Genomic DNA, 27,305 nt, shown 5'->3' with positions numbered 1-27,305 from the left:
TTTAATAATTGCCGCTGTTGCTCCTTCAAATCGATAATCGATTTCTTGCGAATTCTCCCCTAGCCTTGTAGATACCTTCGAAGATTCGTGGCCAATGTTTTCTTTGCTCGGTTACAATATTCACACACTTTCGAGTTGTATAGTAACAGTGAACATTGATCGTGACGCCAGGTACCAGAAACGTCTTTTTTCAATGTGGTACAATTCAGCTGCTCCGGTGGTTCACCACAACCGCGACATACGTTGAGCCGATGCATCGTTGCTAACAAAGACTGCAACTGTTCGATGTCCGTTATACAGCGAGGCAAGTTGAGATCGAGATGATGACTGGGATTGAGCGGTACACCTAAAACTCTTATTCGAACAGACAATCCTTCTTTTAGTGTGATGTCTTTCAATATAAATGTTTCATACATTTCATCAACTTTCTCAGTTCTGTTGGTGAAAAAAAACATGAGTTTGGCATTGTCGCAGTCTACAATTTGCTTCATCCATCCGGAAGGAGTGATTATCTCCGCTGCGAGCAGTTCTGTGAAGTGCAGAGTACTTGTAGTATTTTCCACTTGTGTTGGTACTTCTTCTGCTACTTGGACGGATTCATTCGATGTAAAATGTTGACTGCCTGAAAAAATCTCCTCGGCAATGGCAGCGATGGAAATATTCTCCTCGGCGTTCGATTTTTCACCTTCCTCTTCCTGAGAAATTTCGTGTCCGTGATTGGCCTCCTCCGGTGATTCATTTTGGCATTGCAGCTGGAGAGGTTCGTTGAATTGGTTCCACGGGAACTGCGAGGGTACGGAGCCTTTTTTTAATCTCGGAATTTTGTACTGCGTCTGTAATTATATTTACAATCACAATGATAATAATGCAAATTACAAAAAAAATGTTGCAAACAAATTATGAAAGTCAATAATACTCACCACTCCAAGTACTTGACCATCGGAACCGAGCAGTTCGCGTTTCCAAACAATTTCGTCTTTTCGAAAATGTTTTTCGCATACCGCTCTTCCGGCTTTAACCAAATTGTTCGTTCTTCTTGTTGCCACTTTCCACAATTTCTCACTCTCGGCATTTCGGGGTAAGATGAAAAAGTGAACTTTTTCGCGATTTGAAATGTACCCCGAAGTACAGCCCGGTACGATGCACGTCGGCATGATAAATATTATACGCAAAATGTTTGTGTTTACCACTCGCACTGTTTTTTTACAATTACTGTCCAAAAAAAAAAACTAATCACACCGAACACCGAATACTGCACTACAAAATATATGTAAATCAAAAAGAATATTTATAATTTTTTGTTTACGAAAGGTTCACAGGAATTTGTTTACGAAAACAATAACCTCGAAACGCACCGAGAAAACAAAAAAATGGCCGTATGACGTATAGCGTATAGAGGAAGGGGAAATCTCAGGCAGTCACGTCGGGTCAGCGCCACGTACAGGGCACTAGCTGAATTAAAAAACGGCTACAAAACGCGTTTCGTTTTGTTGTATGGGAATAGCGGCCTGTGTCAGGGGGCTGCTACAGGGCAAACGTTACAATATATATATATAGTTATATATATACCGAGACCATCTCTAGAAACTAAACAGCAACTGCGCATGCGCCAAATAATTCAATCTCATTGGTCAGCGAAATTGCCCCGCGGCGTAATTTTCGTCAGCAAACCAAGGGGACCAACATACAAAAAATATGACAAGGCTGTGAATCTCTCGCGCCTAAAGTAGCGGATTGAGGTTATGTTAATATTTATTCCTATTTCGCGAGAATTGTCTAAGAATAGTGTCATTCAACAATACCGTCGTCGATATTCGAAGATATTCAATCGACATAATAAAGGCTCGAATGGAGAAACAAATATCAAAAGCTGCAGAAATTGGGTTAGTTATTTATTGAAGAAATCTGAAATAAAATGTGAAACGTCATCAACGAGTGGGAGTCTAGACAAACTGAGGCAGGTAAGTGAAAATATTGTTTATCTCAAAAAGATTCTTTATTCACATAAAATTAATAATAAGTACATTGTTGAAACCCAGTAGAAGGTAGCTCCGGAGTAGATTTCTTACAGTGCAGTACTCCAGAAACCAGTTATCAGTGCCGATGAACATGAAATGAGTAATTAAATCAGTAACAAGGAATAAAAATTAATTATTGATTGTAAACACAAAGTTTAGGAGCACAAAAAGTTAGCGATCACAGCAAACGTACTTGACAAATGTCCTAATACCCTCAAAAACCCTCAAAGACTCCGTTGAATAGTTGACAAAGTTTATGCAAGTCCATTGTACAACAGTCGATGTTCCGTTAACAAAGAAGAGTTCACCAGACATCCAAGTACGAAAAGATAAAAAGGACAACAGTTAATTTCACAGTGTAACTCATGTTACTAAAGAAAAATTAGGAAACAACGCAATAACGTACAGGACAATCATCCCATAGCTCAAGGAGACCAATCTTCACTTCCGTGATAAAAATAAATGGATCGTTGAATCTCAGTAGAAGGTGCCTCCGGAGTAGATTTGTTACAGTGCAGTGGTCCCGAAGCCAGTAATCCGTACCGATAAACATGAAATAAATAAATAAAATCAGTAACGAGAAATAAAAAAAAATTGGGTATCTTGAACACAAAGCTTAGGAGTACAAAAAGTAGCAAGTCACAGTAGACGTACCTGATGCAATACCCTAAAAAAATCCTCGCTGACTCCGTTGAATAGTTGACAAAGTTTACGCAACTCCAATGTACCACAGTCGATGTTCAGTTAACAAAGAAGGGTTGACCAGACATCCAAAAACAGAAAAAGAACAGCAGTCAATTTTACAGTCTAACTCGTATTATTGAAGGAAAAAGTAAACAAAACGATAACTTACCGGACAATCGTCCTACAACTCAAGGAGACCAATCTCAACTTCCCTACTGATCACCCATGATCATCTGGCCACTGGTTCCCTTTCAATAAATGCTCAAAATGCCCTCCAGCAGCTGCAGCGCAGTAACCGAGCCGATCGTAAAATGCATTTGTTGTGTTCGATATAACATCTGGCGACAGGTTCTGCAGAATGTCCAAAATTCTGGCTTGCAGTGCTGCAAGGCCTTCAATTCTACCTTGTGCATAGAGAACATTTTTCAAATGGCCCCACAAGCCATAGTCCAGAGGGGCGAGATCAGGGGAACGAGCTGGCCATTCCACCTCCGGGCTTCCTCTACCGATCCAACGTCCAGGGAACTCTTGGTCGAGGTAATCCCGGACGGCTCGTGTAAAGTGAGCCGGGGCTCCATCCTGCTGAAACCAAACAGGTTCGCCCTAAAATACAGAAAAAGACACGTTACTTTTAGTAAGCATAACAAGTATTTATTTCAAAATCACAGGGAGTCTGCTAATAAAAAGGCCCCCCTCACACGATAAGGTACACTCACGATTTCTTCAATCAGCCTAAGAGCTGGTACGATGTGGTCCCTAAGTAACCGAAGATACTTTTCACCGTTGAGGTTCCCATCGATGAAAAATGGCCCGATCAGCCGATTACCAATGGCGCCGAGCCAGACGTTGAGCTTCAACGGGTACTGCGTGCCGGCCTGAATGAACAGACGAGGGTTGCTTCGGCACCAGGCTCTGGTGTTCTGCCTGTTGGGTTTTCCGAGAAGTATCACCGTACTTTCATCGGAGAAACAAATGCGACTCAACAAGCCCTCATCTGCATTCAGACGTTCCATCATCTCTTGGCTGAAGCGAAGACGATTATCGCCATCACCAACCAAGAGTTCGTGATGTACTTGAAACTTGTACGATTTGTACTTAGCTTCACGCAGCACTCTTCTGACCGACGCCTTGGAAATCTCAAGCTCCTGTGCAACATGGCTGGTTGGCTTGAAGGGATCCTCTTCGATGGTCAAGCAGATGTCCAGCTTGGTATCCCAACTTAGTTGCCGGTTTGGCTGGACCACTTTCTTCGTCCTCTCGTCGACACTCCCAGTTTGCTCAAACTTCAGGACCATGTTCCTGATTGTCGCGATGGACGGTATCGGTCGATCCGGGTGGGCAGCCGCGAAATGATCTCTATTTTCCCGGTACGTCAGTCCTTGATGGTGATGCTTCACCAGCTCCACTTTTTCTTGAACAGAAAACTTGTAATTAGGCATTTTCAACCTGTAAAAAACTTCACAAAAGGATTACGATACTTATCAAACACGAGGTTCACCACGTGCAATCTTTTTGCAAAGTGGCCAGTTTACGCGCGCGGGAGAGTTTATATTCGCGGGTGGAGAAGTTGGGAAACTTTACAGATAGATGATTTGATTGGCTGATATCGGTCGCGACGTTGGTCTCATCCAATCAGATTGTGGTAGCTGCGTGATTTTCGCGCCCTCGCGGGTGTTTTTCAGTATGCACAGAATTATGATACGTACTATTGTCTGGCTAAATACCACGTGGTGATCTGTTTCTGACTTTCAGTTTAAGAAATCGATATCCTTCCTTATCATTACGTGGGAAAACATGGAAATGGTTCCGCGATGAGAACGGCGACGTTTAATTACCGCGTGTTCAGCGGTTCGGATAAACAAATTTTGATAACCTCGCGAGCATGATGTGACATTCGCGATTCGATGAATTTTGTTGATTTCGGGAAAATATGGACTATAAGAAAAATTAACAATTCAAAGTCAATAAATGGAACTTACAAACGCATCACCTGAAACGATATCCAACGATCGGTAACTCGTGATTGTAATTTTCGAACGTGGAGTCAGTTGATGTCACATGGCAATGAGTTACAATAACGTTCATTTTTCATGCAATTTTTTACAAATCAGTTGTGTCCAAAAATATTAGAAGCTCCTAACTGATCATGATACCTTCTAATATTTTCAGATAGGAAACAATCCATCATCGAAGTGGGACTAAAGTTGTCAGGCATCGAAGCGTGTAAGTAAATTTCTGATTCTGTGATCTTTGCATATGACAATATTTTCACGTGTATTTAATGATAAAATTCGTCTTTTTTGGTAGGCTCAAAGTTTCAAGTGTGGTTAATGGGAGGAAAATCATACCTTACCTAATGGTCCAAACGTTGATGGCAAGGACCCTGATTTCTCGATTGGTGCCACCATTCCAACCATCGACCCTGATTGTTCCGTTGTTTCATCAGGCAACAGATACCCAAGGGAATTTCTTCAGGTCGTCGCCACCTTCTGAACATCAGTTGAGACAAAACTAAAGAGCACGACACGCCACAGATCATGATTTCTAAATATTCGATCATTTTAGATTGATCGAGCCAATAGTAATAAGTTTGTTTTTCAACAGTTGCTACTAATTAATTTTGCCGAGGAATCATTCCGTGCACCATTGTAATCCAAGCGGTATTATTAGCTCGCATTTCTTTTCAAATTTTATTCTTTTTAGTTTTGATATTTTATTTCTTACTCTCTTGGTATTCAATTCAGATGAATAGTGTTTCAAGTCTTGAATCAGATTCTACGAATGAGTTTTGATAGGTAAATTGAACCAATCTCAATCTAACAATGTTGGATAACTTCAGTAGAAAATATCTTTGAAGCCAATATTAATTGACGGTATCATCTGACTAGCTAGTTGCAGCTATCATCCATGCTTCAGTCTCGTTCAACTCCAGCAACGTCTACAGAATGCATTCACTTACTAGTACACGTTACAAATGATCACTTGGTCTACAGTAGGATTTACTTGCTGGCTAACTTTTTTATTATGAATCTCTATCAGGGAGTTATCCGGTAACTTCTCGATAGCTTGAAACCAGATTCAATTTTACACTCTTACCATGGTCCTTCACTTAGACTGAAAGTTTGTGAATCTACATTTATTACAATTACTTCTGCATCCCATATTAACACTGTCCGAAACAAAAAAATCTCATCCTGAGATTGGAAATGGAACTCGCAACGCAAAAGTTATCTAGTGGCACAAGTTGAAAACAAGGAATTTTATAACGGTTTCAGCGACATAGGAATTCCTTCCGCATATTCATGTTACCGGATGATGTTCCGAGCACTATGAAGAAGATACTTTATTGGATTTAGGTTTGAGTCTATTGTTCTTAAATAACAGCAAGTAGGAGATTATTTGAGAAAATGTTTTCATGAACTTCGTTCAAAATTAGGTATTCATTTGTTTCAAAGGAACAAGGGCTAGAATCTTGAATTTGATAAGTTAATATCTTCATATTATTGATCTGAACATTTCTTTAAAACATGGTTATCCTGAAAGGTAATTGTGATACTGAGGTACATTTTGAAAATGTCTATTTTCAAATTGGGTCACAGAATGTTCCTCAGTTTTACTCTTCGGAATAGATTTTCTTTGTTTCGAACTGCACCAACATGAAATTCAGAAATTATTCCAGTAAATGAAATATTTTGATTTTAGTATTAGGTTCCTTTCATTTATTTAATCGAACATTGCTGAAAATTCACAAAATGAACTCGAATAATTATTGGGTAATTTTCTGTAGTCGTAACAACAATTTTGTTGAACTAAATTCTAGAAAAAGAGATTCACAGTTGTGTTATTAACGGTAAGATATTCCAATTTCTTGAACAATCAAGAATCATCAAATCTAATGTTACCTTCTGAAATTACCAGAGAGTGACAAAGTTGATTAAAAGATATGTTGCACGCGATATGAAATTAAAAGAAACTGTAAGACCCACAACTTCTTCCAACAACCAACAAAAGAAGTGATAATGTTTGCATGTGTCATGAATTGAATAGGGGGAGCAGATATCAGCGAATAGCAGAGATGCAATTATTCTTACTGCATTGTCTGTTGATAGAAAAAAATGTCATTTTTATTCTTAATGTATGAAGTAATGAAAATGATTGAATAAATTGTCCCTACTTACCTGCTTTGTTTCTTCCAAGCACCAAACATTTAAACAGATTTCTTGTTTCACTCGATTAAGACGAATTGTAAAAGAGCATTAGCATTAAATTCCGACCGTTCTTTCAAGAATCAACTTTCTGGCGCAATGACAAATACTTCCCAAGCCTTTGCGAGTCACTACCTCGATTATTTGACACTCTAACCTCAAAATAGCGTATGAACTACATGGCCGACAAAAACAAAGGTTGACAGCTGAAATTCGGGGTGGCCAGACTGCACGGACGGCGGATTTAAACTCGCGCATGCGCAGTTGCTGTATAGTTTCTAGAGATGGTCCCGGTATATACATAATGTAATGTGACCGGTGACTAGTCGCGTCACAACGTTGATCACCGGGTGAGAACCCCTGAGTAGGACCCATGGACTGACCACCTTCAACGACAGTGACAGATTACGAGACAACAAAGACCGCCGACAGATGGACGACGCGACGACCGGGGCTCGAAGCAACGGTAACACGGGCCACTAAATATCTGACCGGCAAACCACGGACCGAGCAGCAGACCTGAGGCAACCGAGCTGGCTGTCTCACTGCATTTTTGAAAATCGTTCAATATCAGACCAGCATCAGAGCCGGCTGATAACGTAGAAAATTGAGCACAAGTTATTAGAGAAAAGTTACATAAATCCACAGCATATATATCAAATTATCGATCTAGAATATTCTTTTCTTTTGAGGTCTAGATTTTTCAGTTCAATTTTCCTTTTTCTTTTTCCTTTATTATTTCTAATTCATCTTTATTTGTCTTTTGATATTTTGAACAAATATTATACTTTTCATTTAGTTGTAGAAATTCACGCATGGTGAAGAGTAATATAAGGCTACAAGTGGGCAGACAGCTATACCCAGAAATAATTTGATAGTTGTTAAGTTGTACATATCTTTCAATAATCCTAGATAAATTATAAATTAAAGTTATTGAAGGAAATTCCTTGAATTCATTCGACGGCATACTAACAAACCAATAAAGAGGGACGAGCAACGGATAAAACCCGCGCCTAGACCAGGAGTAACAAACAAAGAGAGAGGGACGAGCAACGGATAAAACCCGCGCTCGAAGGCAACGGATAAAACCTGCGCCTAAGCTAGGAATAACACACTATCTATAGATCAGGAGCAACGAATAAAATCCGCGCTCAACAATAGCGACGGGTAAATCCGAGCTGAGAGTAGACAACTTGAATTATTAACTCATAACCTTGCACCGACTGAGGATTGGATGTCCTTTTTCTTAAAACATTAATGTAAAGAGGTTTGACTGACAACAGGACAAAGACAACTCACCGGCGCACTGAAGGCACTTGGAGTGCCTACAGGGCGAACGTTACAATATATATATGTATATATATGTAAAGAAATGGTATTTCTTTATCTTGAATTTACCGGGCTCCGGAGTAGCGCGGATAAACTAGAGAGCGAACGAGTCGGCGGAGCTCGCGAAAGGGAGATAGAGATGAGAGATAGAGATGAGACAATATGCTCACAGGTACAATAAAAGACGGAACAGATTGATTAGGAAAGGAACGGATTGATTAGGAAAGAACCTGAATTGTTGTTTCTTTATTACAGGTGAGAATACAATGTAAATAGTGTAAATAGTAAGAGATAAACCGAAAATAAATTCTTTATTACAGCAACGCAATCGGTCATTTCTCCTAGTCATCCTAACCTCCGATTGAGAGAGAAACGAGCTATATGAAATAGCATTATATATTTATATATATATATATATGGAGGCTGAGATATACATACACGCAGATATATATCGTCCTTCCCTTAATTATAAATATCAGCGCTATTCGCCAAACCCTAACAGAATTATCGCGCTAATCGCAAAACATACCCTACAAGTACTCGACAGTAATTCTTACTTAACAACTTAAATCGAAGCGATTAATCGCGACGCATCCGAAACTTCCCTATCTTCCGAAACAAATCAAACAAGGAAACTAGAAATAATAACCCAGCCAAACAGAGCGCTCACACTTAGCGATACGCGACCTACACGAGAGGTGACACTTTCTGAACACGCATACGCGACTTCACCCTGTGCAGCGGAATTTGGGCTGCTCGCAAATAACGAAACGAATGACTCTACTCAACATGTACAATAGCCAAAATTGACTCGATACGTTATCGCAAAAAAACAAAATCAAGCTCCGGCCACCAACCAAGGAAATCGGCAAACGAATTTCGAGTATTGTTTGACGCAACTCAACATGGCCAACCGTTACCCGGTGCGCCGACCTAAGCCGTTCTCGAAATTTGTCCGCAAAGAAGCGATAGCGCTTACCGCAATGAATTCAGACCAGAATAATCTCCGTCACGATAATTGGACAATGGTTCCGTCTTCCGCGAATCCCAAAATTTTAACACCAATCGCTCAACTCTCTCAATAACCCAAAAAAACTATCTTAACAAAATTTTCGCAGCCTTCGCTAGATTCAGCACCAGGACGCAAGTGTCCTGCTCCGTCACTACAGCCAATTTGTGACGAGGTTTTTCGCCGCTCTTGTTCACCCGGAGAAGTTCCCAAGAGTTAACCTGGTGCACAATGATTCGGCAACCCGCGATGCACTCTGCAGCTTACCAAAGCTATCGCGAAATTTTGTTGGGCGCCTGGCGTGATAAACACGCCTCGAATCTTTACCTTCGCAATTCCTCGGCTATCCCTCTCTATGCCAGGTAGCTCAGTACCGCGGAGAGGGGGGTGGGTAGTTTTGCGGAGAGAAAGAACGGACACTCGACACGATACAGAATTTAACAAAATAGAATAAAATAATATATTCAAAAAAAATTCGAAGCGATACAAAACAAAAGGAAAAAGAAACAGATACTCAATTCGCCTCCCGCGATTCCACAAACAAAACAGAAAGAAAATTAAATCTTAACTAAACCTTAAATCTACGTGCGCTAGTCGCGTTCCTCGTCTCAACGGGATCAACAAAACAAAAATCAAATCAAGTACACGATCTAACAAATTGGGGGAAAGCCTCCCCAATTTTGAGTCGGCGACCAGGGACAGGGCGGCCGATAGTCGACTCCACGCGATTGGTCGGCGGAATTTCAAGGCCGCGTTTTGAACCTCAGTCATTGCCGGTCGACCCTCCCCTGGAGCCACGTGGTCTAGCACCAACCGCGACGTCTGTGTGGCACCGGGACTCGGGGTTGGACTCGCGATCGAGGGCTAGGGACATTCCGAAGGCATTGCGTGGGTGGAATTTAAAGTTTTCAGGTAGCGGGGAGCCCAGCGCTGAAGATTTTTTGACGCGTCTAGAAGAGTGGCGTGAATTAGCGGATTTAAGTGAGGCAGAGGTTTTAAGCGCTCTAACTATGGTTTTTTCGGGTGTGGCTCTCGAATGGTTGCGGTGCGAGAGAGACAGCTGGTCCTCGTACGGGGAGTTTCAGGCGGCGTTGCGACAATGGTTTGGGGATGTGACGGTGGGAAGTAGAGTGGAGGATCAGGCGAAGTCGCGTACACAGGGACCAGGAGAACCGGTGACGGAATACCTATCGTGTATTCGCGGATTGTTGCGACGCATGTCTCGGCCGTATGCCCTAGACCATCAATTAGATGTCGCGTTTAGAAATTTGCGTCCAGATATTCGAGAAATGTTAAGAAGGCGAGAGTTTCGAACTTGGAGTGAACTGGTGAGTCTCGCGACCGAGCGGGAACGAGACCTCGCGTTGTCGAGGGAATATCGCCCTCCGCCCACGCCAAAGGAATCCTTCATTTCAGAATTAGCGTGCAAGAATAAGGCGCAGACACCCGCTCGCGGAGCGCCCGGATTAGCTGCGATTGCGGAAAGTGGAGCCGGAAATCTAGAAAATTCGGTGACGAAGAATTTAGAGAAGATGTTGTTGGAGCAGGTTAAAGCGTTAGAGGAAAAGTTGATGAAGGCAGTAGCGGCAGCGAGTCTGGCGGGGGGAAGCGGCAGTGCGCCGCAAGGTAGCGGAGCTCCGGCTCAAGCGAGGCCAGTCGCGCGGCGACAACCCGCCAGCGGTACGGGGGGAGTAGCGGCAGCATCAGCTGGCCGACCGGCACCGAGCGTACCGCGCGCGGTACAGTTTCGCGGAGATCCCGTGTGGGATGAGCGGCTATGCATGAATTGTCACCGCCCGGGACACAAATTCAACAGCTGTCCCGATCCTTTGCGTGTATTCTGTTTCGTTTGCGGTTTGGACGACGTCTACTCAACCGATTGTCCGCGGTGCTCGGGAAACCAGGGTGGGCAGCCTCGCTAAGTGTCGACGCGGCGCCCCGCTCTACAGACACCAAATTAGGTAGCGTTCGCGATGATTTAGAGTCATGTTTTCCGTTGCAGACTATAGAGTTGGGTAAGAGATGGTTTTTGGGAGTTTGTATTGGGAATAAATGGGTTAGCGCGCTATTGGACACCGGCTCGTCGCGAACATTTCTCGGGGCAGTCGGAACGAAATTAGCTTTAGAATTTGGGCGGCAAGTTAAACCACCGCGTTGTTCAGGCGTAGTTTTGGCGAATGGATCAGTCGAGACGGTAATCGGGGAAGTAGAGCTTCCGATAACTTTACTGGGCATCGCGCACGATTTTTCGATGCGGATTATTCCCACCTTAATCGGAGATTGCGTCCTCGGCATGGATTTCATTCGAGCCTTCGGTTTGGTGATTGACGGTGCGCGCGGGTCATGGAGGTTAACTGAACTTCCCGAGTATGAACAAACTTTTGACGATCATCGGGAAATGTTTGTTGAGGAGGGTGCAGGGTGTTGCGGTATCGCAGAATTAGCGGATTTTGAGACTCGCGAGTTGCAGGAATTTTCAGCGAAAGAATTACCGAAAGTTTCAGGGAAATTGGGTCTTACGCACCTCGCGGAACACGCAATTGAAGTACAGGGGCATACGCCAATTAAACAGCGATACTATCTCGTCTCTCCGAAGGTACAGGAGGCTATCCACGAAGAGGTGGATCGTATGCTTGCGGACAAGGTCATTGAGCCGTCACAGAGTTCGTGGTCAACTCCCATAGTAATGGTGAAAAAGCCAAACGGGAAGTATCGATTTTGTTTGGATTTTCGGAAAGTGAATAGCGTTTCAAAGAAGGACGCGTATCCTATTCCATTTATGAATGGCATTCTCGATAAGTTGCGATCCGCGAAATATATATCGACTATTGATTTGAGTCAGGCTTACCATCAGATTCCGCTAACGCCAGAGAGTCGCTAAATCACAGCCTTTACGGTACCGGGTCGCGGATTATTCCAATTCGTGCGAATGCCATACGGACTTACCGGAGCCCCGGCTACATTTCAGCGATTAATTGATAAATTAATCACCCCTGAAATGGAACCGCATGCCTTCGCGTATCTGGACGATATTATCGTCGTAACCACCGATTTTAAATCACATTTATTATGGCTTTCTCGCGTTCTGGAACGAATCGTACTCGCCGGGCTAACCATCAACCCGGAAAAGTGTGAATTTTGTCGCGATGAGGTTCGATATTTGGGATTTAAAGTCAATCGGGACGGATTACAGGTCGATGCGGACAAGATCGAACCGATCCTGAAATATCCCGCGCCCAGGAACTTGAAGCAGTTGAGAAGGTTTTTAGGTATGGCCTCGTGGTATCGGCGGTTCATTCCGAGTTTCGCGAGTGTAGCCGAGCCCTTGACGCGGTTATCAAGGAAAGGTAAGAAGTGGGAATGGCGGGATGAACAGGAGGAGTCGTTCGAACTGATTAAGACCGCGTTAATGTCGGCTCCAATCTTAGCGTGTCCCGATTTTGAATATGAATTTGTGGTGCAGACTGATGCAAGCAGTTTTGGTATCGGAGCTGTCTTGACACAGACGATTGACGAAGTAGAGCGTGTGGTCGCGTACGCGAGTCGAACCATGTCGGACGCGGAGAGGAAATATTCTACGACCGAACAGGAATGTCTCGCGGTAATTTGGGCAGTAAAGAAATTTCGAGCTTACCTGGAAGGCTATCACTTCACGGTGATAACCGACCACGCGAGCTTGAAATGGTTGAAAGAATTGCGGAATCCAACGGGTCGGTTAGCCAGGTGGGCGCTCGATTTACTCGAGTATGATTGCGAAATTCTACATCGAAAGGGGGCGATGCATCACGTGCCGGATGCATTATCGCGGATGTACGAAGGCGAGGAAGAGGGGACTGAGCAGCTAGCCGCCCTTGACGTCGCTGGAGATGACGGACCAGGGACTGAGCGTAAGGCCGCCTGTGAAGTCGTCGACGATCCGTGGTACCGGCGTCGCGTGCAAGACGTCGAAAACTACCCGCAAAAGTTTCGCGATTGGTCAATAGTCGAGGGGCGTCTGTATTTCCGGAGAACCGACCCGCTAGTTGAGCCAATTGGCCGGGCATGTATCGCGATATCGTTTTGATGGTTCGAGCTTGTGAACGTTGTCAGGAAGGCAAAGTGCAGCAAGTGCAGCCAGCCGGTCTAATGGGTCGACGAGTTGTCGACAGGCCATGGGCGGTGGTTGCAGCTGATGTTATGGGTCCCTTTCCTAGGAGTCGCGCCGGTTACGAATACTTATTGGTTTTCGAGGACTTGTTTACGCGATGGATAGAGATAGCTCCGATGCGAAAATCGAACGCGAAAAATATTCTGGCGGCGTTTGAAGATCTCGTACTTTCGCGGTGGGGTACCCCGGAAGTGCTCTTGACGGATAATGGGACTGAATTTGCGAATCGAGCAGTCAACGACTTATGCGCGGCGTATAATATCGTCCACACTCACGTACCGCCGTACCACGCACAGGCGAACCCAGTGGAAAGGGTTAATCGCGTTCTCAAGACTATGATCGTGGCGTATATCGAGACAGATCACCGTGACTGGGACGTCCATGTCCACGAGTTTCGTTTTGCGCATAATACCGCTCGGCATAGTTCGTTAAAGGTAAGCCCCGCGTTTCTGAATCTCGGGCGCGGTCCGAAACCGCGAATGCAGTTGCGTCGGCAAACGGAGGGTCCAGCGGAGATTCCGGTGCCGCGTCCAGAGGCCTGGACCGAAAGAATGAGGAAGTTGAAGGAATTGCGAGATTTAGTGACGAAACACCTAGAGGAAGCTCACGACAGGCAGGCGCGATATTATAATCGCGGGCATCGGGACGTTCGCTTCGAAGTGGATGATTTGGTATGGAAGAGGAATCGGGTTTTGTCGTCAGCGGCTCAAAATGTTGCGGCGAAATTGGCCCCTAAATTCGCGGGCCCGTTTCGCGTCACAAGAGTACTTTCAGATGTCGTCTACGAGATCGAGAATAGCGACGGGAAGGATCTTGGTAGACATCACGTCAAAGATTTGAAGCCGTATATGGAGTCGGACGAAGCATCGAGTGGCGACGAAGAGTAGCGTAGTTATCGTACGATTTCAGGTCCACCAGACAACAAGAGCGTTCACAACGGCGCAGATGCCGCTGGGACCAATACTCTACGAGACATGACCCGGAGTCATAGGTTGAGAAAAGTTTTATTAGATTCTTGGTTTGGTATAGAAGTTTATTTTTTTTGTTTTGTTTGTTAATATTCTGAATTGCCGTATGACGCATGGCGGTCAATGACTATGAGCTAGCGGTCACCTCGAGGAGTTCGGCCCGCGGGATGTAGCGCTGGCGCTCTGTCACCCCACGTTCCGTCTAGGGGGGGGGGGAGTTGTAACGTGGCATTTTTTTTTGATGCTCGTTACAAGTGGCTCCCCGAACCTCAGGAGGGACTCTAACAAGGGATTTCGCGACAAGAATGATTATCTAATTCCTAAAGAGCGCCAGGACAAGGGTCACGCATCCGAAACACTGAGAGGGGACCCTTTACAGGCTAGCGAATAGAGTATTACAGGGTCTGTAATGTATTATATTGGTACGATTGGAACTCATGAATAGCTACGAATTTACTCGTTCTCTCATCCTAGGTATAAGTGACCTCAGTCTTAGTTCGACCTGTAAACTATGAGCATCAATAAACCCTGACTGAATGTGATTCGTATTATATTAATTATTATTTCACCTGAGTACATCACATTAATTGGCGACGAGGTAAAATGTTTATTTAAAAAGGAAGTGGGTGTGTTATATGCACAAATTTTATTTTAAAAACCCATATTTTTAAACTTTTAAACTCAAAATGTCAAGTGAGGATAAAAGGAAATTAGAAGCCGAACAGGCAAAGTGGTTGCAACAGCAAACTTTACTTGAACAGAAACAGGTTGAACAGGAAAATTTAAAGACTCAATTGCAAAAGTGGCAAGATCAACTTAAACAACAGCATCAACAATTGATGGCGCAACAAGAACAACTTAATATTCGACAGCAACAAGTTGAGGAAAGATGGAGAAACTCAACGGTTTTAGAGTCAAGCCAGGTTCAAAGTCCAAACACAGTCCAAGCTGTATCAACACCTAGTGTTAGTTTTTTTTCGACTATTGGCTCGTTGTCAGAGTTTAGTATTGGTGAGGATTGGGAATTATACGAAGAAAGGTTAAATCAATATTTTGTGGCTAACAGCGTGCCTGAGGACCGGAAAGTAGCGGTATTGATAACCTTGATTGGTCAAGAAGCTTACAAAGTGCTGAAAAATTTGTGTGATCCTTGTTTACCCTCAACCAAACCATATAGTGAGCTCTGTGATATTTTGAATAAACAATTCGCGCCAAGAGTTTCCGTTTTCAAAGAAAGAATTGAATTTTATCACTTAACGCAAAGTGAGTTTGAAAAAGTGAATGAGTGGTATGCTCGAATTAAAAGTAAAGCTATCACGTGTAAATTTGGTTCTCTTTTAGACGATAAAATTAAAGACAAATTTGTTACTGGTTTAAAAAGAGGTCCGGTTTTGGACAGAGTATGTGAACTTGAATCTACAGCGACATTAAATACAATTTTGGAAGCGGCTAGGAATAAGGAGGCGACTTTAACAACGGCAGCTAAGTCCAGTTCATTGGAATTACACAAGATTTACTCGAACAACAGCAGATCAATTCCGAAGAAGGTGGTTCAATACAACAAGGATATTAAGAAGAAAAGTGCATCACAAACTCATGAAGGGCAATCAAGTGAGCTTAAATGTAGATACTGCGGAGGTGTTAAGCATAGTTTTGCAAGATGCAAGTATAAAAGTTATCGGTGTAAAAATTGTAAAAAAGTAGGGCATTTATCTAAAGTTTGTAAAGAAAAGAGATCAGATAACAACTTTATTGAAATCAATGAAAATTGTTTAGAGGAAGTTTATGATATGCTTAGAATAAATAGTGACGTGGAATTGATTGAACCAGAAATGGTAGAAATTTTAATTGAAGGAACACCTATTATGATGGAAATTGATTCCGGTGCAGGTAGATCTGTTATTCCAGAAAGATTTTACAAGGAATTTTTTTCTCATTGTATTTTGGAAGAAACAACTGTTAAATTGAGAATGTATGATGGTACAGTTATGTTGCCGATTGGACAAATTGTTGTAAAATTATGTAACAATGGAACTGAAGCTAAAGGTAGTCTTGTGGTTGTTAAAGATGGCTGTAGACCTTTGATGGGTAGAGATTTAATGAAAGTCTTAGGATTTTATATTGCTTCAATTAATGCTGTTGAGGAAGATAAAGAAGTTAAAGCACTTTTGGATCAGTATTCTGGTTTATTTGAAAGTAAGTTAGGGAAGTATGAATTTGAGAAAGTGCAAGTTAAATTAAAAGACAAAGTTAAGCCAATTTTTATCAAACCTAGAGCGGTACCGTTGGCTCTGAAAAAGAAATTGGATAATGAATTAGACAAGTTAGAAGCTCAAGGTGTTATTACTTTAAAAAGTAATGGATCGTGGGGTACTCCGTTGGTTCCTATTTTAAAAAGTGAAGGAAATATTAGACTCTGTGCGGATTATAAGATCACTGTTAATCCGTCGGTTGAGGATGTTAAACATCCACTTCCGCGTATTGAAGAACTTTTTGCAGCTTTGAGTGGCGGAGAAAAATTTACAAAATTAGACTTAACGGCAGCTTATAATCAGCTGGAATTAACGGAGGACTCGAAAGAGCTTCTGGCTTGGTCGACGCATAGAGGAATTTATTATGTTAACCGATTACCCTTTGGTGTTAAACCAGCTTGTGCTATTTTCCAAAAAATAATGGAAAAAGTGTTATTGGGGGCTAAAGGTGTTATCAATTTTTTAGATGACATTGTAGTTACTGGGACAGATAAAAAAGATCATCTGGCAAATTTGAAAGAAGTTTTTAAGCGATTATCGGACGCAGGGTTTAAATTGAATTTTAAGAAATGCTCGTTTATGCTATCAGAAATTAAGTATCTGGGTCATATAATTGATAAAAATAGATTGAAAAGAGACCCTGAAAAAGTGGCAGCAATTGTTAATGTAGGTAGACCAGCTGATGTGCAAGAAGTGAAGGCTTTTGTTGGCATGGTTAATTATTATGCTAAATTTGTACCGAAAATTTCAGAGATTTTAGCTCCACTATATGAGTTGTTGAAGACTCAAGTTTTTGACTGGTCGGAAAAATGTGAAAAAGCTTTTCGACAAATTAAAAAGGAAATGTCATCTGAAAGATTTTTGATACATTTTAACCCAAGCTTAGAAATTAAGTTAGTTTGTGACGCATCTAAGGTTGGAATAGGCGCGGTTTTGTTACACATTCTACCTGATGGTTCTGAAAAGCCTATCAGTTATGCATCTCGAGTTTTGCGTTCAGCTGAAAAGAATTATTCTGTTATTCATCGTGAAGCGTTAGCAATTTATTGGGCCGTGAACAAGTTTTACCAATATTTATTAGGTAACGAGTTCATTTTGTGTTCAGATCACAAGCCATTGCAGGCACTTTTTGGTGAGAATAAGGGAATACCACAATTGGCTGCGGGGCGTTTGCAGCGCTGGGCTTTATTTTTGAGTGGTTTCAATTATAAATTTCAATACGTGAAAGGAGAGTGCAATGGTGGTGCAGACGGATTGTCTCGACTTCCATTGCAAGTTCAGCAAGGTCAAGTAGATGTGGGAGATTATTTTCATTTTTTGGTAGAAGATCGAGTACCTGTTTCAGCTGATGAGATAAAGAAAGAATTAAGGCGTGATAGAATTTTAAGCAAGGTTTATTTGTATACCAGGGATGGTTGGCCTGATTGTACTAGTGAAGAATTCAAACCCTTTGTTGTTCGAGCTAATGAAATAAGTTTGGAAGATGGTATCGTTATGTGGGGTTACAGAGTCATAGTGCCAGAAAAATTACGATCCATATTGCTTGAAGAGATTCATAGTACTCATATGGGTATTGTAAAAATGAAGGCATTAGCCAGACAGTATTTCTGGTGGCCTAATTTAGACAAAGACATCGAGACGTACGCTAAAAATTGTAGTGCTTGTATGTCGTTTGCTAAGGCACCAGGGAAAGCTGCATTAATCAAGTTTCGTGAAGCCACGTTTCCTTTTGAAAGAATTCATATTGATTTTCTTGGTCCGTTTGAAGGCAAGGAATTTTTACTGGTTATAGATGCTTATTCTAAATGGCCAGAAATTTTTGAAATCAATAAAAAAACTTCAACAAATACTATTGAGAAATTGAAAGAGTGTTTTGCGAGATTTGGTTTACCCGGGTTAATCATTTCTGATAACGGTCTGCAACTTACTTCTGAGGAGTTTAATAATTTTTGCAAAAGTAATTTTATAGCTCATGAAACATCAGCGCCATACCATCCGTCAACAAATGGGTTAGCAGAAAATGCTGTTGGTTCATTCAAAAGAGGTATCAAAAGAGCTTTGTTGGAAAATAAAAATAAATCGATTAAGTTATCGACCCTAATTAGTCGGTATTTATTTAGTTATAGGAATATACCACATTCGACAACTGGTGAAACACCTGCAAAATTAATGTTAGGACGTAATGTTAAGACTAGATTGACCTTTTTAAATATGAAAACTGTAAATAAAATGAGAGAAAAACAAGTTCAATATTTTCACGGCAAGAGAGAAGTTTTGTTTGAAGTGGGTGAGATTGTTTATGCTAGAGATTATAGAAACCCGCATAAACCAGTGTGGAGGAAAGCTTGTATAACAAGTAAATTAGGTGATAGAACCTATATTTGTAAGCCAGAAAATGTTGAAGATGTTTTGTGGAAAAGGCATGTTGATCAATTACTTAAAACGGGTAGATTTTATGAGAGACAGTTGGAAGAAATTGTTTATGAAGAAGGAGAGATGAGAAGACGATTGGAGGATTTAGAGAAAGGAAATTTGCCTGATAGTAATAATAAAAAAGTTGAACTGACAAACCCGAGTATTGTAGAAGGAGCAACGACTGTTGACTTGCAAGAGAAAGAAAAGGTAGTTAAAGAGAATTTAGACAAGCGACATCCTGGTTGTGTTTCAAATAACATTAAATCTAATAGGACTGCAGCAAAAAATGTTCGCAAAACGTATCTTAAGAAAGATCTTGATTTAAATGTGAATCAAAGAGAGAAGAGAGTGAGTAAGCCCGTAAGCAAGATAAATTTGTGAATATAGCTAGTTAAAAAAAAAATTAACAGTTAAATTTTATATACGTTTTTAATTTAGACGGGAAGGTCTGTAATGTATTATATTGGTACGATTGGAACTCATGAATAGCTACGAATTTACTCGTTCTCTCATCCTAGGTATAAGTGACCTCAGTCTTAGTTCGACCTGTAAACTATGAGCATCAATAAACCCTGACTGAATGTGATTCGTATTATATTAATTATTATTTCACCTGAGTACATCACAGGGTCTTTTTGTTTAATTTTGTTTTGAGTATTTGCGACACCAACCAGGGAGATAGACGACGAATTCGAAAGTGTGGAACCGGCCGTAAAGAGAGACCTCAACGGAGGATACACCGCGAGCGAAGGGTCTCACACGAGGCTACGGAGGGAGCGCCAACGCCGAGCTCTGCCGCGAGGGAAACCAAGGCGGACGAGATTCCCGCTGTTGGCCAGCGAACCGTAGCCTGCCTTCCTCGCGATACACCATCATGCCAACGATCGTGCTGCCTCTACGCCACTGACAAGGACTGAACACCGGAGAGTCCAACGACCAATCTGCGAGCCGTGACAGCGGAAACCGACGTTAGCGATAAGCTAGAATTTAAGAGACGCGTAATTCGATACCCAATAAGATTCGTCAAATTTCGGAAACGACAACGCCTCGGTTTGAATTCTTGGCTCGGTATGACGGAGCAGGACACTTGCGTCCTGGTGCTGAATCTAGCGAAGGCTGCGAAAATTTTGTAAAGATAGTTTTTTTTGGGTTATTGAGAGAGTTGAGCGATTGGTGTTAAAATTTTGGGATTCGCGGAAGACGGAACCATTGTCCAATTATCGTGACGGAGATTTTTCTGGTCTGGATTCATTGCGGTAAGCGCTATCGCTTCTTTGCGGACAAATTTCGAGAACGGCTTAGGTCGGCGCACCGGGTAACGGTTGGTTATGTTGAGTTGCGTCAAACAATACTCGAAATTCGTTTGCCGATTTCCTTGGTTGGTGGCCGGAGCTTGATTTTGTTTTTTTGCGATAACATATCGAGTCAATTTTGGCTATTGTACATGTTGAGTAGAGTCATTCGTTTCGTTAATTGCGAGCAGCCCAAATTCCGCTGCACAGGGTCAAGTCGCGTTTGCGTGTTCAGAAAGTGTCACCTCTCGTGTAGGTCGCGTATCGCTAAGTGTGAGCGCTCTGTTTGGCTGGGTTATTATTTCTAGTTTCCTTGTTTGATTTGTTTCGGAAGATAGTGAAGTTTCGGATGCGTCGCGATTAATCGCTTCGATTTAAGTTGTTAAGTAAGAATTACTGTCGAGTACTTGTAGGGTATGTTTTGCGATTAGCGCGATAATTCTGTTAGGGTTTGGCGAATAGCGCCGATATTTATAATTAAGGGAAGGACGATCACGAGTAGCGTGTTCGTATCGTTGTCGATTTTCTGTATTTTGATTTTTGTTTTGTTGATCCCGTTGAGACGAGGAACGCGACTAGCGCACGTAGATTTAAGGTTTAGTTAAGATTTGATTTTCTTTCTATTTTGTTTGTGGAATCGCGGGAGGCGAATTGAGTATCTGTTTCTTTTTCCTTTTGTTTTGTATCGCTTCGAATTTTTCTTTGAATATATTATTTTATTCTATTTTGTTAAATTCTGTATCGTGTCGAGTGTCCGTTCTTTCTCTCCGCAAAACTACCCACCCCCCTCTCCGCGGTACTGAGCTACCTGGCATAGAGAAGGATAGCCGAGGAATTGCGAAGGTAAAGATTCGAGGCGTGTTTATCACGCCAGGCACCCAACAAAATTTCGCGATAGCTTTGGTAAGCTGCAGAGTGCATCGCGGGTTGCCGAATCATTGTGCACCAGGTTAACTCTTGGGAACTTCTCCGGGTGAACAAGAGCGGCGAAAAACCTCGTCACAATCTATATGTCGGAGTATTTCAAATACGTGTTGATGTATTCTTTGATAAATCCTTGTTTATTTATCACATTGAAATTAATAAATAAGAACTTGAACTCTTGATGAGTCTGTCATATCAAGCGTCAAGCGTTATTTTGCTAAGCTATGAATATAGCATAGCGATGGACCTTAGTAACAAACAAATGGGTTGTTGATAACTACGCTTGAACGAAATCGACAGTCACGGGGAAACGAGAGAGTTGACCAGACGTGTCGGAATCGTTACGCTTGAAGCTGAGTAACTTAAATCAGGAAGATCATTTTTCGTCTTCACCGCCTTTCCGAGGCTCTTCCTCGACATCAGAAGTGGGATGCGGATCTGTTAACCCACAAGTAACGAGTAAACATAACGAATAAAAGTGGCGATTACTTCTTGAACATCAGAATCGTAATTTTTTTGCGTCATTACAAGTGATGAAAACTCCTTCGGTGAATAATAATAATAATGTGCGTCTACCGGAGTTTGATCCTGATAAACCAGAAGTGAACGCGAGATCATGGATAACGACCGCTAATATTTGAATGGCTGATCAACCATTGCAAGGTGCACCTTTAATGATTGAGCTGAATCGTGCCATGAGGGGACAGGTCTAAGCATGGCTGTCGCAAGTATCATATACCGGGATAACGTGGAGCGAATTTAAAGAATTGTTCGTATCAAGGTATGATTGTCCGGAAACTCCTGCTGTCTTGTTGATAAATTTTACCAGCAATAAACCTAAAGAAGGTGAGTGTATTGCGTCTTATGCTGCATCGTTGATGAATTCATTAATGAATCAGTGGAAAAACTTGACCACTGAAGAGATAGCATCATCAACAATATTGGCGCATATTGCACGTTTTGAGTCACGTGTCCAACGTCTCGCTTTCACGGCCAACAAACGATTCAAGCTCACGCCATTTTCTCTTGAAGTCAAATGTTTTCAATGTGAAAAAATGGGCCACAAAGCATCAATGTGTCGATCAAGGGAGGAAAATTATGGGATGGAGAGTCAAACTGAAGATGGGTCATTTTGCTTTGCGTTGTCTTGAGAAAGTTGCAAAGGAAGGATGGCAATGGTAAAGTTATGGAGCGCCGTGTAGATATGTGTAAAATTAACACGCCTGCTAGAGTTTTACAACAAGCCGGTGAGCGATTTTCATTTCATTATGACTCAGGATCTTAGTGTTCTCTTATCAAGGAGTCAATTTCTTGCAAAATTCGTGGAAAACGATTAATAAATAATGTCGTTACTATGACTGGTTTTGGGCAAGCAAGCGTTAATAGCACTTTGCAAATTTTGTCAACTGTAAACATTGACGATGTTACTATTGAAATACGTTTCATGTTTTACTTGATTGATACTTATGTCACGACATTATGATAGGAGTGGAAATCTTGAGTCAGGGTTTATCTGTACTAATGACAGTTGACGAATTGAAGTTAACCAAAACACGTGTTGTTAATACGTGTAATGTAACGCTTCATGAGTTCAACTTCGACAGTTTGGACACCAATATTTCTTTGGAATATAAATCAAAATTTGTATCCATCTTGAACAAATTCAAAAATCAATTTGTGTATGGTACTCCAAAAGGTCGTGCGAATGTTGAACCCGTAAAAATCCGTCTCAAGGACCCAAATAAAACAGTTTACCGTCGCCTATATAGGTTGAGAGAAGAAGAACGAAAAGTTGTTCGTGATAAACTAAAGTAACTTTTAAACGATAAAATAATTCGTCACAATTCTTCCCTTTTTGCAAGTCCTATTCTTTTTGTCAAGAAAAAGGATGGTTCAAACCGAATGTGCATAGATTACAGGGAGCTGAATGACAACACCGTTTCCGAAACTTTCAGTTGCCCTTAATTTAAGATCATTACTATTCAGATATTATTTTCCGATCCTAGACATGGCCAGTGGGTATTATCAGTTGCAAATGCATTCTGATTCAATAGAAAAGACTGCATTTATCACCTCGGAAGGACATTTTGATTATCTTGGCTATGAAGTAAGTCGAGGTGAAGTAAGGCCGAATCCTAGGAAGATCAAGGCCCTGGTAGCTTTATCTCATCCTCAAACCGTATGCCAGTTACGTCAATTCATAGGGTTGGCGTCCCATTTTCGACAATTTGTATTTAAGTTCTCTCAAATTATGACGACACTTTTTGCCCTAACAACGTTTTTTTCAAAGAAAAATCTTGATTGGAAACCTGATCACTAGGCTTTTACTTGAAGAAGCATGAATCGATATTTTTTTTATCAGCTGAGTCAGTAATATTTTACTGAACTTTGGAATGCACAGTATGAAACTGTATGAGAAAAGAGTGTGCCGTGGCGAATGCATGATAAGTGAGTACCTGTTACTGGATGGAAGTAACAGAGGTATTGTGTACCCCGTTACTGGTTAAGAGCGGGAGGTCTCATCACTGGATTATTGTGATCTGAGATTATAAGAGAAACTGAATGAAAGAGTGTTTGTCACCCGAATGGCCTGAATTATGTTACTCATTTCAGAATACATAGTTTCCTATTTTAATTAAAGAAAGATAAATCGGAAGGCCAGGGTGGCCGAGGCGAATAATTATTGATGAAATATTTTTTTTTTATAATTTACAGACGAATCACACGAGGACGTGTGATAGATCAGAGTGGCCGTGTCGGAGTATTTCAAATACGTGTTGATGTATTCTTTGATAAATCCTTGTTTATTCATCACATTGAAATTAATAAATAAGAACTTGAACTCTTGATGAGGATTAGGATCAACAACCGTGAAATTTCTACATTGTAAAAAATGGCGGAAATGTTTAACTGCGTTAACTACTACGAGAGTTTCCAATTCATATGAATGGTAACGTGACTCCGCATCAGTCGTTTTTTTACTATAATATGCGACTACGAGTGATTTGCCATTGACTCTCTGCATGAGTACAGCTCCATACCCATCTGCGCTAGCATCCGTGTGCAGCTCAATAGGGTAACTTGGATTAAATATTGTAAGGACTGGTTCACTTGTTGAGCTCTTAATTAACTTTTGACGGATTTCCTCGTGTTGTGTTTTCCATTCTATTTTCCCTTTTCCTGCGGTCAGTTTATACAGCGGGGAAGCGAATTGGGAAAATTTTGGGATGAATTGACGAAAATATGAAGCAAGGCCTACTAGCTGCCTAACTTGCGTAACGGTACTCGGAGGTGAGGATTCCGTTAATGCTCTTACTTTTTGTGGGTTAGGTCGTATTTCGTTTGCCGTAATTTGGTACCCCAGATAGTCAACGCTCGTCTTTAGAAATGAACATTTCTTTTTGTTCAGAGAAAAACCCGTACTGCTGAGTTTATCTAGTACTATCTCAAGTCTTTCTAGCGACTGTTCTACTGAATTCGCTGGAATCATAATATCGTCCATATAGCAGACTGCAAACGTGTTTACAAGTTCCGAGAGTGATTTGTTGATGGCTCTTTGGAAAACTGAAGGAGCGTTTCGTGAGCCAAAAGGCATAGATAAGTATTCATAGTGGCCGTCTGGGGTAACAAAAGCTGTGCGTTGGACTGAGTCCTTATGAATAGGTATCTGGTGGAAGCCAGATGCCATGTCCAGAGTTGTGAAATATACAGCATCACTCAACCGTTGTACTTGATCATCTATAAGGGGTAGTGGACATCTATTAGGCACCGTGTTACGATTGAGTTCGCGATAATCTACGCATAGCCGATTAGAACCATCCTTTTTTCTTTACTAAGAGTATCGGGCTTGCAAAAGGTGAAAAACTGGGTCTTATTATGCCGGCCGATAGGAGTTCATCGATTTTGTCACGTACGATTTGCCTTTCCTCCGGACTTCGACGATATGGTCGTCTTTGAACAGTGCAGTTGGGGTCGATCAACTTTATTTGCAATTCACCTGTAGTGACACGACCAGTAGGCGTTCCCACCGCGAATGATCAAGCGAATTTATTAAGTAAATTAATAAGATTCAGTTTGTCTGATTCGCTGACATCGGTGTTTATATCTTCAAAATTTTCGACCCTTTTACCTACTTTGCATACATTAATAGCCGCGGTTCTCTTTAGACAAAAATGATCACGCGATACCTCGGCCGTAAAACCTTGTGCAATCAAATCGCGACCGATCAAAATATCATGAGCAAGGTACTCGTCTGGTACTACATGAAAAGGAATTTCGACTATGTATTCGTCAATGACGACTCGAGACACAACCTGCAAGTTGGTAGCCACGCGAGATTCTCCAATAACGAGAAGAGTTACTGGTGACTGAACACGTCTACCGGAAAATTTATTAGCTATGGATTCCCTTATCAACGAGCATTCGGCTCCGGAGTCAAAACAAAACAAATACTTCTCACCCGATTGGGTCAGTTCAGACTTCGCGGCTTGAACCGTGCATACGTTGATCTGTCGTTTGGTTGGAGCGTTCGAATGTCCGGCTGAGGCATCGCTTTTGCATTGGGAGGAGATGTGACCAGGTCTACCACATCTGAAGCAGGTGATGGACCCCTTGTCTTGGTTATTGCTGCCCTTGAGGTCACTTTGTCCAGTTCCAAACTTTTTGGGGTGTGTTTTACGATGATAACAGTCTGCTGACTTATACCCGAGTTTGCCGCAAGTGTAACAAGTGATTTTCTGTTTTTTGTTAGGAGTAAATTTTTGATGCGTATTCTCGGGAGCAGCCTGTCTTTTACGGTAAGCGTTGGCCATCAATTCCTGCTGCAGAGCGCTCCTTGAATTTATATCCGTGGTATATGCAAGTCGTTGCAACCGTGGTTCATTTTGAACGCAATGTGCCAGCACGGTGGCGACAGCGATCTGTTCCACAGACTTAGACTGCCAACGAGCTGTCAGTGACGTCACTAACCGACCAGCATACGCAGGTAAACACTCACCGTCCTTTGGCTTTCCGCTATTTACACGGATCAGCACGGCGGCCGGAGTCTCGACCGTGTCGTATCGAGCCAGGAAAATTTCCTTAAACTGTGTCCAATTCATTCCCGAATAGTTCACCTGTGTAAACCACGAGGACGCGGTACCTTTCAACGCGCTGCTTAAACTTATTATTAACGCACTTCCTTGAACAGGTCGTTCCTCGAGGCAAGGGTCAACGGTCCTGCACCATGCTCGCGCATCGATTTCTCCACTATCCGGATTAAACTCGGGAAAGTTCATCTTTGTTAGTTGCGTTGGATTTATCTCTTTCAATTTCCGGACAAGTTCGAGCATATTTTTACTTTGCATTTCAAACATCTTCTTCCAATGATTTGTCTCGACGTTATCTCCCGCTGCGCCTTCCGGGTGTTGATCCGGGTCCCGTAATCCCACTTCTGATGTCGGGGAATTGGGTAAATCAGCGGGTTGCCGGTGAGGCGAGGCCATGGTGTTCAAAAAACGTAATTTATTTGTTCAAATGAAAACAAGGTGTAACACAGCCCAGGCTGCGTACAGAGGGGAGACGTATCTGCAATTCTTCTCTGCTCGAGACTCAAAATTAGACTAGAATCTCAGCGTCTCGTTTCTGGCTCTAGACACGTTCGAGCGGGATCCCCGATTTTGGGTAACGCTCGCTTCCCCCTCTACGCCGCTCGTTAACAGAAGAAATGTACATTGGGTGATTATAGGTTCGCACTTAAGCGTACACAAACTGCCGCGCGCCGACATGTATATATATATATATATATATATATATATATATATATATACCGGGACCATCTCTAGAAACTATACAAGAACTGCGCATGCGCGAATTTAAATCCACCGTCCGTGCAGTCTGGCCACCGCGAGACCCTGCTGTTAAACTTTGTTTCTGTCGGCGATGTAGTTCACATGCATTTTTGAGGTTAGAATCTCAAGTCATTGAGATAGTCACTCGGAAAGGCTTGGGAAGCATTTGTTATTGAAAATTGATTGTTCAAAGAACGGTCGGAATTTAATGCTGATGCTCTTTCAAAATTCGTC

General features: G+C 42.0%; 2 protein-coding genes and 1 pseudogene across 2 annotated transcripts; 2 read left to right on the top strand and 1 right to left on the bottom strand.

Annotated features, from left to right (window-relative positions):
* The first annotated feature begins 15,046 nt into the window (after nt 1-15,046).
* Nucleotides 15,047-19,944, top strand: LOC124405580 (uncharacterized protein K02A2.6-like). Its single transcript, XM_046880606.1, has 4 exons — nt 15,047-18,832; nt 19,001-19,375; nt 19,438-19,473; nt 19,702-19,944. The coding sequence occupies exons 1-4, from the start codon at nt 15,047-15,049 to the stop codon at nt 19,942-19,944; spliced, it is 4,440 nt and encodes a 1,479-aa protein (XP_046736562.1).
* Nucleotides 19,945-21,958: 2,014 nt separating this feature from the next.
* On the top strand, nt 21,959-23,981 carry LOC124405578 (annotated as a pseudogene).
* Nucleotides 23,982-24,104: 123 nt separating this feature from the next.
* LOC124405577 lies at nt 24,105-26,726 on the bottom strand. Its single transcript, XM_046880605.1, has 4 exons — nt 25,335-26,726; nt 25,165-25,223; nt 24,170-25,070; nt 24,105-24,122 (listed from the first exon to the last, which is right to left on the bottom strand). Exons 1-4 carry the CDS (start codon nt 26,724-26,726, stop codon nt 24,105-24,107), a joined length of 2,370 nt encoding a protein of 789 aa, XP_046736561.1.
* Nucleotides 26,727-27,305: the final 579 nt, after the last annotated feature.

Source organism: Diprion similis, chromosome 4, assembly GCF_021155765.1.
Source record: "Diprion similis isolate iyDipSimi1 chromosome 4, iyDipSimi1.1, whole genome shotgun sequence".
NCBI classification, from domain to species: domain Eukaryota; kingdom Metazoa; phylum Arthropoda; class Insecta; order Hymenoptera; family Diprionidae; genus Diprion; species Diprion similis.
Note: the sequence above shows the minus strand (reverse complement) of the source record. Positions and strands in the feature narration are given on the sequence as shown.